The sequence below is a fragment of the Acinonyx jubatus genome, chromosome D4 (assembly GCF_027475565.1).
Source record: "Acinonyx jubatus isolate Ajub_Pintada_27869175 chromosome D4, VMU_Ajub_asm_v1.0, whole genome shotgun sequence".
NCBI classification, from domain to species: Eukaryota; Metazoa; Chordata; class Mammalia; order Carnivora; family Felidae; genus Acinonyx; species Acinonyx jubatus.
This window is the reverse complement of record NC_069391.1, coordinates 68,711,196-68,726,780: the sequence shown is the minus strand read 5'-3', so window position 1 is coordinate 68,726,780 and position 15,585 is coordinate 68,711,196. Positions and strand designations below refer to the sequence as shown.

The 15,585-nt window shown below is 45.3% G+C and overlaps 1 protein-coding gene across 2 annotated transcripts in view; it reads right to left on the bottom strand.

Annotated features, from left to right (window-relative positions):
- FRMD3 (FERM domain containing 3) overlaps window positions 1–8,631 on the bottom strand; it is a 307,451-nt gene extending 298,820 nt beyond the window's left edge. For both annotated transcript variants that reach the window (XM_027048214.2, XM_015076284.3), the window contains exon 1: window positions 8,485–8,631. In XM_027048214.2, the coding sequence (XP_026904015.1) occupies window positions 8,485–8,631 (147 nt within the window). The remainder of the gene's footprint in view (window positions 1–8,484) is intronic.
- Window positions 8,632–15,585: the final 6,954 nt, after the last annotated feature.

Below are 15,585 nucleotides of genomic sequence, written 5' to 3'. Positions count from 1 at the left end.
TTGTAATTTCCTAAGTGACGTGAGCAATAAAAGTATCTTTTGTTATGTTAATGAGGTGACTTTTGGAAATCCCCTGTGGATGGGGGCTGGTTGCCAGGAGAACCGGGTGTTTAGAGAGGGTTGGAACTTGCAATCCCACTGCCCAGACCTCCAGGGAGGGGAGAGGAGCTGGAAATTGAGTTCAACCACCAATGGTCAATGATTTAATCAATCGTGCCTATGTAATGAAGCCTCCATAAAAACCCAAAAGGACAGAATTCTGAGAGCTTCCAGGAGATTGCTACTCCTTGGAGAGGATATGGAAGCTCCATACCCTTCCCCCTGCACCTTGCTCTATGCGTCTCTTCCATCTGGCTGTTACAGCCTTTTCTAATAAACTAGTGATCTAGTAAATAGAATGTTTTTCTGGGTTCTGGGAGCCACTCCAGCAAACTAATCAAACTCGAGGAGGTTGTGAGAACCTCTGATCTACAACCAGTCAATCAGAAGCCTAGGTGACAGCCTGGACTCGTGACTGGCCTCTGAAGTGGGGGCGGTCTTATGGGACTGAGCCTGTAGGATGTGATGTTATCTCCAGGTAGACAGTGTCAAAATGGAATTGAATTGCATGTGTAGGTGGTGTTGGATGTATGGGGGAAAACCCTCTCTCCGTACAGTGGAATGGGAGCCAGAACACTTCCAGGCTGTTAATGGGTACAGGTTTATTTGGGGGATGATGAAAGTCTTCTGGAAACAGACAGTAGTAATGATTATACAACCTTTTGAATACACTAAAATCCACTGAAATGTACACTTTAAATTGGTAAATGGTGTTGTGTATAAATTATATATTAATACAATAATGAATCCAAAACCTAAAGGTAAAACTATAAAACTATTTAAAAAAACATAGGCAGAAGTCTTCATGACCCTGGATTATGAAATAGCTTCCTAGCTATGACATCAAAAATACAAGCAACAAAAGGAAAAAAAAAGTTGGAGTTAATCAAAGTTGGAAAACTTCTGACACCATCAAGAAAGTAAATTCTTTTGGGGCGCCTGGGTGGGTCAGTTAGTTAAGTATTTGACTCTTGATTTTGGCTCAGGTCATGATCTCAGCATCTGTGAGTTCGAGCCCTGTGTCGGGCTCCTGCTGACAGCTCAGCTTGCTTTGGATTCTGTGTCTCCTTCTCTCTCTGCCTCTCCCCCACTTGTGCTCTGTCTCTCTCTCTCTCTCTCAAAAATAAATAAACATTTAAGAAAAAAAGATTCTCTCTCTCTCTCTCTCTCTCTCTCTCCTTTTGCCCCTTTCCCCCCCTCACATGCTCTCACTATCTCTCTCTCTTAAAAGGAAAAAGAAAATAAATAAAGTAAGAAGACAACCCACAGAACAGGAAAAATATTTACAAGTCATGTATTATATAAGTATCCAGAACACATAAAGAACTCTTACAACTCAATAATAAGACAATCCAACTTAAAAATGGGCAAAGAATCCAAGTAGTTCTCCAAAAAAGATATACACATGGCCCACTGGCACATGAAAAGATACTCAACATCATTAGCCATCAAGGAAATGCAAATCAAAACCACAGTAAGAATACCACCTCACACCCACTAAGGTGGTTATAACCAAACAGACAAATAATAAAAAGTGTTGGCAAGGATGTGGAGAAATTGAAACCCTTGTACACAGCTGATGGGGATGTAAAATGGTGGGGCTCCTTGAGAAAATAGTTCGGCAGTCTTCAAAAAGTTAAACGTAGACCCAGCCAGTAATTTCATTCCCAGGCATACGCCCAAAAGAAATGAAGGTGTATCCACACAGAAATGTTTGCGGTAATGTTCACTGCAACATTATTTGTAACAGCCGAAAAGTGGAAATAGCCCAAATTTTCACCAGCTGATGAACTGGTCTAGCCACACACTGGAATATTATTCAGCAATAAAAAGGGAAGGAGTACTGATACGTGCTACAACGTGGATGAACCTTGAAAACATGCTTAGAAGCCAGGCACAAAAGCCCACATATTGTATGTTTCCATTTTTTTTATCAAACGCCCACAGCAGACAAATCTACAGAGACAGAAAGTAGATGAGTGGTTTCCTAGGGCTGGAAGGGTCAGGGGAAAAGGAGGGTACGACTGCTAAACGGCACTGGGTTTCTTCTGGGGATGGCGAAAAAGTTTCAAAATTGATTGTGCTGATAGATGCACAGTTCTGTGAAGATATTAAAACCGTATACTTTAAGTAGGAAGATTTAAGTATGTAAATTACATCTCAATAAAACTATTCCCCAAGGAAATGTAAAACTACATTTTAGTATTACTTTGAAAATAGTTTGAACCTCGAAGATGCCCTGAAAGGATCTGAGGGACGTCCAGGGGTCCCCAGGGCACAATTTGAGAACCACTGACCCAGACAAAATATCTAGTGTGGGTATTATGGGTTATCTTCCTAGCGGCTATCTCCCCCTCTCTCTACCCCCCTCTCAAGAGAGCCTTGATTTTTAGGTATTGACCCACCCCCACCATACAGGCCACCAGCAGGAGGGAAGTTGACTCCATGCTGAGTCCCAGGGTCAGGTTCTGCTCACCTTAAGCTAATAAGCACATTCCCTCCCACTGACTACAGTCAGTGGTTCAGGGATGGGCATGTGACAGGGATGGGCGTGGCTGCAGGACTTTTGCTTGGAATGCTGGGTTGGAAGTCGTTTCTCTCTGCCTCTGGAGGGTGTCCCACGAGAAGGTGAGAACTGACACTACCATAACCATTCCCTGCCAGTATGAGGATAAAGCCTTACAAAAGTCAGGATGGGGGCGCCTGGGTGGCTCAGGGGATTAAACGTCCAACTCTTGATTTCCACTCAGGTCATGATCTCACGGTTTGTGAGTTCAAGTGCCACATCAGGCTCTGAGCTGGCACTGCAGAGCCTGCTTGGGATTCTCTGCTTCTCCCCTGCTCGCTCTCTATCTCTTTCTCTCAAGATAAATAAACATCTAAAAAAAATTAAAAAGAACGCAGGATCGTCCTTGAATGAAGCCCTTAACTCAAGACTTCTGGATATATGATCCAGCAAGTGTCCTTAATGTTAAAGTCAGTTTGAATTAGAATTTGTTAGATGTCGTTACAAGCACCCAGCTGATATACTGTCCAAATGATGTGGAGCCAACGATATTACATTCACTCTGCAGTCAATACACTTTGCCTTTGCTTTGAGGACATCAAGAGATAAGATCTTAGCAGACCATTGAAATAACATTACTTTTTTATTCACAACATACTTAATATAAAGAGCTGGCCCATATAATCTAGGCTTAAAAACATCAGAGAGGGGCCACAGTATTTCACAAAGTGCCTCCCCCTTCTCTTCCTTTTGTGTCTGATTTTCAGTGGACTCTTAATGGTATTCTAGATGAGTCTGATAGAGAAAAGTGTTGGCGTGTCCTTATTATCAGAAGAGGTGTGGCTGTCGATTGGACCTAGCTTGGATTTCATCACCAGGACCATCGTGGGGCCTGATATTCAGCACATGTGAATGTTTGCATGCGATCATCCAGTTCCTGTTCCAACAGATGAGAAAAAAAGGAATAAACTACTCTCTTTTTTCCCCCAGATAAATTAATTAGAATACTGTTCTACATTTGGGTGATGTTTTAACCTTTACAACATGCTCTCATATACGTCATCTCAACAACCCAATGGAGGCTGGCAACAAAGAATTATTGTGCCTATTTCACAGATGGACAACAGGAGGCATAGGGACCTGTTTAAGGTCTTGCATAATCATAAAATGATGGAATTTAGACTTAAAGACATTAGAGCCTAAGCTAAAGCCTCCCACTACTTAGAAGTACCTCGACTATAGCTTCACATAATAATAATAAGATAACAGTCAGTATTTTTTCAGCTCTTACTAGGGGCCAAGTACCAAGCATTACAACAAGCCCATGTGGTCTCTGCTATTGTTATCCCCACTTTACAGATGAGCAAACTGAGACCCAAATTGGGAAAGTGACTTGCCCAAAGTCACCTGGCTAGGCAGTGGTCGAGCCAGGGTTCCAACCCAAGCAAGTAGTACTCCAGAACATAAGCTCTCAGCCTCTTCGCCATATGGCCACTTCAACAAGAGTAGAGCTCTACCAGCTGTGCCTCTGTGACATTAGATGACTCGGAGCTGCCCAGAACCCACCAGTTCAGTAAGGACTGAAGTGCCATTTAACAACACAAGCAACAAAGGACAATCCAACAATGTTTCCTATTCTGGAATATGATCATAAAAGGTTACCTCTAGTAAGCCATGGCTTACATAACAGCTCATTAAACTCTTCTGACAATTTTATTGTAACAATAATTGCAACTCAATCTGACCAATTCTGAAAGACGAACAGCTCTCCCTGCCTCAGAAAGACCACAGACATGCACGTGCGAGTACCCCCCCACACACACACACACGCACTTCTCCATTGCTTCCATAAGGTCAAAGCCCACCTCCCACTATAGAGAGTGAAGAGCGAAGCTACCAGACGCACATGTTCCTAGACTCTTTTGAAGCTAGGGCACGGGTGTATGATCCAGTCCTGGCCAATAAGATCTGACAGGAAGACTGAGGGGAGCCTCTAGGAAAGGTCTTCTTCTGGGATAAAAAGAAATGCACGAGGAAGTACCACCTCTTATATCGTGGATACAGTAGTGCCTGACACATCCACATCACATCCACAATGCCCAGAGCCACCTTATGATAATGACCACTCTAAGCAACAGAGCTGATGTGCTGAGGATGACAGAGTGGAAAGACGGAAAGCACCCGGGTCCATGCAGAACCACCAGACAACTCTGCAACTGCCCTACCTCTGGACTTCTCATTACAGAAGACACTTAGTGTACTTATTATTTAATCCACTTCAACTTGGACACTCTCTCACTTGCAGCCGAAAGCACCCTAACTCTCAAGTCTCAAGAGGCAGCTACAGAGAAGGAAGAGCTCTGCATTTTTAGTCCAACAACCTGGGTTCTAAGCTACTTCATTGCCAGGTAACCCAAATTGCATAATCTCTATAGGCCTCTTTTTCCATTGTCTATAAAACTGAGGTGATACTCAATAACACAATAACATCAATAAAAGGGAGAGAAGAAAATCATGAGATGAAGTGTATCCAACCCCTTTGTTAACAACAGTGTTCCACTCCAGTGCAACTGGTCTAGATAATGATTAAACCAAACTTATTAAACTGGAACCATCCATCTAACCCAACTCCCTTATTTTACAAAAGAGGAAACACTGACTACAAATGTCAAGTGACTTGCTCCTTGCCACCAAACTGGTTGGTAACATAACTAAACCATGTATCTCCCAATCCAGTGTTGTCATGCTACTGTCACGCTGATAGGTAATGAGCTAGATTAAATACTGGGCGTTCATTCAATCAACAAGTGTTTATTGAACACAATTATATGCCAGGTACTCCTTCAGGTATTGGGGAATCCTTAATGAACAACAACAACCTCAACAAAATGTTCCTACCCTGCGAATTTAACAATCTACAAAGGAAATTATTCAATCTACATTTATAAATATTTATTGAGTGCCTAATGTGTGTTAAGCACTATGTTAGAGTTTCTGTTCAAACACAAATCAAAGTCCCCAGCCAATTCCAATGACATCAACCATGTTTACCAGGCTTTGCTAAAGAGTGTATCATGTGAAAAGTCTACGTTTTACTCAATAAAAGTCAGTATTGAAAAATGACAAGTTCATTAGAAGGAGTTATGAATAACCATGCCAACATCTGGGGGGGGGGGGAAGGTGGATACAATGGGGGAGGTGGCTAGCTAGGACTCCACTCTGCTAGAAGCAGAAAGACTGAATAAAAGAGGTAAGAGTTAACTCATGTCCTTCTACACTGTCCAGACTTCAAGGATTGGCTCAGCTGGAAAAGCCTAGTAGGGAGTATTCGGCAACTCCTTCCTTTCCCCAGGCCTCCGTCTGGTGCCTTACACTCTCTTTTTGCTCCCTGTCCACTCGGAATTCCTCTTCCCCAGCCCTAAACAGTCATACCCTAATGATGTGATGGGACAACATCCTAAACTCCATGGAAAGAGACAGAGCAAGTGACTTTCAGCAGCTCCCCTGGAACAGATACCAGGCAGCTGACACTGGGGCCATTAGGTTGTTTCTTTGAAAGTTTTCCTTGTCAATAAGCACTCCAATTATCTAATTTGGAAAAGAATAATTAAAAGCTGTTGTTTTGCAAAAACAAAAACAAAAACCCTTCATAACTCATATGTTGTGCAGATTTTGGAGGGAGGATGAATGTGACAGTGCACATACTTCTTTATCTTTGTGATTCCCTGGAACAGAGGGGAAAGGCAAGCCAGGAAAGATGAAGGGATGGGTTCCCTAGGGCATGTACTAATAACTCCAATAGTTCTTTTTTCAAAATGCCATTTTGTTCTAACTTTAAACAAATGGAAAGTTCTCTGTGACCCTGTACCCAGAAGGGCAATTTCAATTCCTGGACTTGAAAAAGTCTAGGAAGGCAGAAGGTCCAAAACTATCAATATAGGATCTTTAATTCACTTCAATTGGTTAAATAATAATCACCATTTGGAGGCAGAAGGAGCAGAAAAAAGATGTGCCACAAAATGAAACATTTGACTTTTAAGCAATTCCAAAGTCAACATTTTGGAATATAGCACATTAACCTCTTTGGCATGGGTTGGGCCATACAGACTCTTAACTTTCCAAACTATTATTAGACCTGCTACCATTTATTGTTTCCCTGGACACCAGGCAACAAATACATGTCCTTTGGGGACTACTTATCTATTCTGAGGAAGACTAAGTCCCAAAGGAGATAAAACCCAGTGGTGTCAACTCCAAGTGGAACAGGACTGTGCACACAGAGGACTGAGAGCAGAGGAGAGCTCAACATCTCCACTCTGCTGCTGGTCCCTCTAATATTTACATATTCAATGTGGGTTAAAGGTTCTGTACATCCATTCTAGGACCTAAAGCAAAGTGCTCAAACAACTATCTCTGGATCACAAAACAGCACATGCCAAAGGTTTCTGTGCAACCCTGAGGCAGGGAAAAAAACTGCCTCACCTGCTAATCCTTTTATTATTAAGTTTAGCAGCACTGCTTAGCTCAGAATGAAATTCAAGATCCTCCAGAAAATTCACTAGGAGCCTACTCCCCTGGGAGATCATGGGGCACCACATTCCTGCCTTGAAACTTGTCCCGCTGTCAGCTTGCAAATTAGTTGCCACTGTCTCTGTGTCACAAACTCCCACTGGCAAACAAACAAATAAACGGGAAAAACCTTTCATTCATTCATTCACTCATTCATTTAGGGGTTAACACAGCCAGAGACCTATTCCTGCCGCTGAGAGACGCTGCCCCCATTCATCTCCCAACGGAACTCGGTAGTGTGCTCTGTATTTAAAAAAACAGCTCAGTCCTGGAGCCTCAAAACTCAGGTAGGAGAGAGAGGAAATCCTCGAGATAAATAAGCAAACAGACTTAAAAGTCAGAAGCTAATCGTGCTGAGCATTGACACGACCTTTCCAGATTGTGCGCGCCTAGTGGGTCAAAGGAGAGGGCACACATTTGCCTACAGATACGCTCACCGAAAGTGTGCGTGCGTGTGTGTGTGCGCGCACACACACACACACACACACACACGCACACACACACACCCTTGCAGCTCACACTACATCTCCTGCAAGCTCAGAAGCACGTACTACCCGAGAATGAGGCTGCCAGGAAAGCTACCTTCGCCCAAAGAACTCTTGCTTCTCCAACTTGGGAAGGAGCACTGTCCACCAATATTCCAAGGGGCACTTCTTCCCCGGACCCAGGTCCTGCAAGGCTCCCTCTCTGAGAGTCTCACAGCCCTTTTCCTTTCTCTGAAACACATGGATTTCATGATTCTTTTTGGGGAATCCGCGTAGCGCGCGCCCCATCCCTCAAGGCTGGAGCCTAGGTCGGTCCAGCCGCTCTCACTCCCGGGAAACTTCCCCGCTGCCCCACGCGGAGAAGTAAAGGCCATCGGTAGGAGGGCGGCAGGGAGTGAAAGTGGGTCCCTAGGGCTGAGGCACCTTCGGAACCTGGGAGCCCGAGAGAAATGAGTGAACCCGAGCTGGTGCATGCCTTCTCCACGTGGAGGAAGGGAAGAAAGAATGGGCGACACGCAGGTGTCCCTCTCGGCTCTCTGAGCTCCCATTTCGTGGCGTGGTAAGGGACAGAAGGGTTAGTCTCTTCCAGGGAGCAGCTGCCAGGCGCCCCCAGCCTAGGCGCAGCGAGACGTGCGCGCAGCTTGCACGCCAGGGAAGGGGCCCCAGCGCGGATAACGCGCCCCATCCCTGGGTACTGCTCCCAGTCTCACAGGGCGGGGAAAGAGAAATCTGGCTTTCCAGCAGGCCCTCGCGCGGGTTCCTCCCCCGTGCCGGCGCACGCCCACCCGCAGAGGCCCCCGCGCCCTCGTCAGGGGCAGCCCGCACCTGGATGTGGCAGGAGATCTCCGAGTCGTCCAGCAGCCGGATGGTGCATTTCATCTCCTGGCTGAGCGATTTGATGCTGGAGCTCCGAAAGTGGATCATTTTCATGGTCCTCCTGCCTCTCGGCACACAGTGGCAAGAGGCGAACATGCACCGCGGCCCGGGGGAGCGAGCGGGAGGCTCGGGGCCGGCGTGGCGCTCGCCCGCTCGGACAGACACACTCGCGCACACACCGTCCCGGACACCCGGGTGCGGTTCAGCCCTGGGACAGCGGCGGCGACGGGCGCCTGTGGCCACACATGCCCGGCGGCCGGGGCGCGGCGGGCGGGTCCCTCCTCCCCTCCCCTCCCTCGCCTCCGCCTCGCCGGCTCCTTTCCCCGCCTCCGCCCGTCGCGCGCGCTCCTGCGCCTCCCTCCGCCCGGGCTAGCTTGCAGAGGATGCCCCGGGCCCGTGACCCTGGGCGGGCGCGCGACGCACTCACTCCCACGCGCGGGGAGCCGCGGGAGGAGGAGGTGGGGAAGGTTGGCGCTGGTGGCCCGAGTGCCCTGGCAGTGGCCTGCTTCGCCGCCGCCGCCGCTGCGTCAGGCTGGGCCTGGCCGCCTCCTCCCTCTCTGGCCGCGATCGCTCTGGCTCCTGGTCACGCTCGTCCCTGCCCTGGCTCCCCCACGCGCCCGACAGCGCCCAGCTCTTCTCGCCCCCAGGGACCCGAATGCGGGGTGGGGGGGCGGTGGAGGGCGAGCCTGACCTACACCCGCAGGGAGGATTCCACCACGGGAGAGGATTATTGGACCGAGGACGAACCCCCCTCCCCCCGAAAGTGGCATGAGGCCCTGGTATGGCTACCCCAGGAATATGGCTAATAGTGACAATCTCTATACTCATGGGTGTTTTTTAAAAGCCTTTATTTTATTTAATATTAACTGGGAGTTCATCTCCCTTATAAAAAAGAAGAAAGAAAGAAAAGAAAGGAAGGAAGGAAGGAAGGAAGGAAGGAAGGAAGGAAGGAAGGAAGGAAGGAAGGAAGGAAGGAAGGAAGGAAGAAAGAAATCAGGGACGCCTGGCTGGCTCAGTCAGCGGAGCTTACTACTCTTGATCTGTGGGTGGTGAGTTCGATCCCGCGTTGAGGGTAGAGTTTACTTTAAAAAAAATTTTTTTTTTTTTAATCCGAGCCTTTCTTAAGAAATTTCTCATTTATGACTCTCAACATGTCCGTGTGACCTTTGGTAGCAGAACCTTAGACCTAAGCAAGAGGATCCCTATCCTGCCAGTCCTCCTTTAGGGATCTGTCTCCTTCTCGCCCCACTCCTCACCCAACCCACCCCATCCCCGGACCCGTTGCCTAGGAATGGAGATGTGTCCGGTTCCGTTTTAGACCAATTCCTGGGTAATGGGGACCCTAGAATTCCCTGCCCACCTCCAGGGTGTTGGGGCTAGGGGATCTGCTGCCTCTGTCTTCCCCAGGGTAGACCAAACCCGTTTGTGGTGTGGCCTTAGGTCCAAGGGGTGGCCAAGGGACGCGTGTGGAGGCAGGTAGATAGAGGTTGGATGTTGGGGCAGGCACATTCAAGAGCAGGAAGAGAAGGGCCTCTCACCCTGCTGGCCTTTCGGAGCTGAACAAGTCATTATTAAGGAGTATTTGTTAGAGGAAGGATTTGCCTAGCTGTCAGCCGCACAAGATTCCCCTCATCCAAAGGTATGCCCTGTCCCAAGGGTGTGGGAGGGAAGTCCGGCCATTTCTCCTAACCTTGGTACACTCTGATGGGCTGTATATGCTCTAGGACACCCTCTGGGGTTGGCTGTGGTTTGATGGCGCCTGCTTTGATGTCGGACTTCTTCCTCTGCCTGCTCTTGCTTCCTCCCCATGTTGATCACTAATAAATACCCTATGGCCAAATCCAGTCTCTGTATCTGCTTCTGGAAACTCCAAATTGTGACAATTTGTCAAGACAGGAGGATACAGTATATTTTACTTAACAGTCGACAGCCTGATTATTGCTTTTATTTTTTTTTATTTTTTTAATGTTTATTCATTTTTGAGAGAGAAAGCGCGAGGGGTAGAGAGGAGACACAGAATCCAAATCAGGCTCCAGGCTCCGAGCTGTCAGCACAGAGCCCCACACACGGCTCCAACCCACAAACTGTGAAATCATGACCTGAGCCAAAGTCAGACGCTTAACTGACTGAGCCAGCCACGTGCCCCTATTATCGCTTTTAAATATGATAATAGTACGTGGACCTCCATATGCACTCTTGCCCTGGGCTGGTGAATATTAGGGCAGGGCATACCAGGGAGGTCAGCATGAAGGGTCTGGGAAGATGAGGATTTGATTCTTGGTCCAGCTCCTGGCCAATCCTGGGGGTCTTGGGGAAGTCTTTTCATTTCTTTTCTCAACTTCAAAGGTGAGCACATCTGTGCTTCTTCTGCCCATCTCACAGGTGGCCGAGAAGCTGGGATGAGACACGGCCCATGGAGGGCAGATTATAGTCTATAAAACCCCATATGCCTGTATGAAGTGGCAGTGATGGACCCCACCTGCTACTGGGGTTGAATCATCTCTCCTAACCCAAAGAACAGATATAAGATTTAAAAAAAAAAAAAAAAAAAAAAAAAGTCACCACCCAACACAGTACAAACTTGTCCATCCTTATTATAATGACTTTTGGCTTCAAATCAGTCATGCTCAATACCCCAAAATTGTTATCTCAAATTTCAAGGAAGCAGAATGAGACCAGCAAGGACAGTAGGAAAGAGGAAAGAAAAAAGATCACCCCAAGTGAGATTGCAAGCAACAGCATTTTGAGGAAATGAGAAGAATCAAGAAAAATCTAGAACTGGTTAGCTGACCAGGTTTGGTATGAGGACTGAGTTCAGCTAGTATAAAGGTATGGGCTCTGGAAACCTTTGGCATATATGGGAAAACACCTAGGTAAGCTACCACATATGTTCACTTGGATTGAAGTATGCATTGAAGACGAGGCTTTGGGAAACCAAGCAGCCATGGTCAAAAAATAACATGAAGAGCAAGAGGAATTCAAAGAATGAACTCAAGAGATCACTTTAAAACTGGGCCGCTTAGGGGCGTCTTTCTACAACAGAGCTAAAAGAGTTTTTTCTTAATTGAACTTACCAAATTACAAAATCAATTGAATTATCAGCCTCACCAGATTTCATGTGTGGGAGATAATTATCATTGAGAAAAGAGTGGGAATCTGGGAATAGAAATGGAACCATTAAAGAGGATCTGGATAATTCCTAGTAACTCAAACTCCCAAGATCCCTTTGGTAACAGAAGCAAAGCCTTTCCCTTTACAGAATGAGGCTGTTCCTGCCTTGTTTGAAGACCCTATTCTGACCTCACCTGAGGCAGTTACCTTGGAAAGGGAAGCCAATTTTGTCCCCACCCCTGGCCCACCACCTCTGAATACTACCACTGCTAATACTTGAATCAGATTCAGGCACATCTTTGGAGGCCAATTACAAAGTCGTCTCGAAGAATAGAAAGAATAGCAAGGTGTTACTAATTTAAATTGAAAAGGATGTGTGTCAATAAACCTAAATTTGTCCACGTGAGTGCTCTTTCCAATGACTCTGGTTTCAGTGTACTATCTAAATTAATTGACTGACTTCTAGGGACACCTAGGTGGCTCAGTCTGTTAAGCGTTCAACTTCAGCCCGGATCATGATCTCACAGTTTGTGGGTTTGAGCCCCCGCGTCAGTCTCTGTGCTGGCAGTTCAGAGCCTAGAGCCTGCCTTGGATTTTGTGTCTCCCTCTCTCTCTGCTCCTCCCTCATTCATGCTCTGCCTCTCTCTCTCAAAAATCAATAAAAGTTAAAAAAAATTTTTAATTAATTGACTTCCGGACTTAGCTAAATGAAAATGAGAAGGAAATATCCTGGTTGTTGTACAGAAAAGAATCCTTAGAATCAAGAAGAAGGAAATACTGAAATGGGTTTTCATATGTAGCCAACTCACCTTTCTTGTAACCTTGTCTCTGGAGGGGACCTCCAAAAGACTTTCAGAGAATCATTGCTGAAGGAAGCAGAGCAATCTTTAACTACCATGGTGGCTCTTCCCTGTGACTAGGGATGCTGTGAAAGACATTGCAGTTGAAAGGAGCTCCCTGATTTAAATGGGAGATGATGGGGGCGGGGGGTGCCTGGGTGGCAAGGATGTGGAGCAACAGGAAGTCTCATTCATCACTGATGGGAATGTAAAATGATACAGCCACTTTGAAGACATTTTGGTAGTTTTTCACATATCTAAACAAAGGCTTACCATATAATCCAGCAATTGGTTCCTAGGTAGTAACCCAAAGGAGTTGAAAACTATCTCTACACAAAAACCTGCACACAAATGTTTATAGCAGCTTTATTTATAATTGCCAAAACTGGAAGCATCTGAGATGTCTTTCAATAGGTGAATAAACTACATACATCCATATAATGGAATATTATTCAGCAATAAAGACAAATGGGCTGTGAAGCCACAAAAGGACGTGGAAGAACCTCGTGGCAAAAGAAGCCAACCTGGAAAGGCTACGGGCTGTAAGATTCCAACCATATGATGTTCTGGAAAAGGCAAAGATGATAACAATAGGGGACACTGGAAGCAGAGAGCAGGAGATAGGATATATAGGAACTCTGCAAAATTTTTTCTTTAAACCTAAATATACTCTTAGAAAATTAAGCATATTAAAAAATTGATTGAGGGTTGCCTGGGTGGCTCAGTCAGTTAAGCATCCACCTCTGGATTCTGGCTCAATTCATGATCCCAGGGTCGTGGGATGGAGCCCCATGTCACGCTCCGTGCTGAGCATGGAGCCTGCTTAAGGTTCTCCCTCTCCTCTCTCTCTCTCTCCCTTTGCCCCCCACTCTCTAAAATAATAAAAAAATAAACTGATGGATCTCCACCATGTGAGGACATGGTAAGAAGGCAGTCATTTGCAAGCCAGGAAGAGAACTCTCACTGGAACTGAACTATGTGGTACGTAAAACTGGACTTCCCAGCCTCCAGAACTATGAAAAAATTAATATATGTTGTTAAGCAAAATGAACAAAAGGTCATTGAAAATATTTTGGACACTATTGATATGACTCCATCTGAAATTCCCACATTTAGTAAATATTAGTTTGGGGTATATAACTCCATGTGTCATTGACTTAACAGAGAGCACTTAGCAGTGGCAATACCACATTGCACCTGACTTTGACTTACTCATTAGACCACTACAATTCATCCAGTTAATTTAATTGAACCTAGTCATTTGGTTTTTGTCAGTGAGATGCTTTGTCTTTCAGATGAATGTAAAATACTTTCTTTTGTTTTTAATTTTCACAGGCTTTCACAATTTTTTCTATTAGTTTATTTTTTTCAATATATGAAATTTATTGTCAAATTGGTTTCCATACAACACCCAGTGCTCATCCCAAAAGGTGCCCTCCTCAATACCCATCACCCACCCTCCCCTCCCTCCCACCCCCCATCAACCCTCAGTTTGTTCTCAGTTTTTAAGAGTCTCTTATGTTTGGCTCTCTCCCACTCTAACCTCTTTTTTTTTCCTTCCCCTCCCCCATGGGTTTCTGTTAAGTTTCTCAGGATCCACATAAGAGTGAAAACATATGGTATCTGTCTTTCTCTGTATGGCTTATTTCACTTAGCATCACACTCTCCAGTTCCATCCACGTTGCTACAAAGGGCCATATTTCGTTCTTTGTCATTGCCACGTAGTACTCCATTGTGTATATAAAGCACAATTTCTTTATCCATTCATCAGTTGATGGACATTTAGGCTCTTTCCATAATTTGGCTATTGTTGAGAGTGCTGCTATAAACATTGGGGTACAAGTGCCCCTATGCATCAGCACTCCTGTATCCCTTGGGTAAATTCCTAGCAGTGCTATTGCTGGGTCATAGGGTAGGTCTATTTTTAATTTTCTGAGGAACCTCCACACTGCTTTCCAGAGTGGCTGCACCAGTTTGCATTCCCACCAACAGTGCAAGAGGGTTCCCGTTTCTCCACATCCTCTCCAGCATCTATAGTCTCCTGATTTGTTCATTTTGGCGACTCTGACTGGCATGAGGTGATATCTGAGTGTGGTTTTGATCTGCATTTCCCTGATAAGGAGCGACGTTGAGCATCTTTTCATGTGCCTGTTGGCCATCCGAATGTCTTCTTTAGAGAAGTGTCTATTCATGCTTTCTGCCCATTTCTTCACTGGGTTATTTGTTTTTCGGGTGTGGAGTTTGGTGAGCTCTTTATAGATTTTGGATACTAGCCCTTTGTCCGATATGTCATTTGCAAATATCTTTTCCCATTCCGCTGGTTGCCTTTTAGTTTTGTTGGTTGTTTCCTTTGCAGTGCAGAAGCTTTTTTCTTCATAAGGTCCCAGTAATTCATTTTTGCTTTTAATTCCCTTGCTTTTGGGGATGTGTCGAGTAAGAGATTGCTACGGCTGAGGTCAGAGAGGTCTTTTCCTGCTTTCTCCTCTAGGGTTTTGATGGTTTCCTGTCTCACATTCAGGTCCTTTATCCATTTTGAGTTTACTTTTGTGAATGGTGTGAGAAAGTGGTCTAGTTTCAACCTTCTGCATGTTGCTGTCCAGTTCTCCCAGCACCATTTGTTAAAAAGACTGTCTTTTTTCCATTGGATGTTCTTTCCTGCTTTGTCAAAGATGAGTTGGCCATACGTTTGTGGGTCTAGTTCTGGGGTTTCTATTCTATTCCATTGGTCTATGTGTCTGTTTTTGTGCCAATACCATGTTGTCTTGATGATGACAGATTTGTAGTAGAGGCTAAAGTCTGGGATTGTGATGCCTCCTGCTTTGGTCTTCTTCTTCAAAATTACTTTGGCTATTCGGGGCCTTTTGTGGTTCCATATGAATTTTAGGATTGCTTGTTCTAGTTTCGAGAAGAATGCTGGTGCAATTTTGATTGGGATTGCATTGAATGTGTAGATAGCTTTGGGTAGTATTGACATTTTGACAATATTTATTCTTCCAATCCATGAGCAGAGAATGTCTTTCCATTTCTTTATATCTTCTTCAATTACCTTCATAAGCTTTCTATAGTTTTCAGCATACAGATCTTTTACATCTTTGGTTAG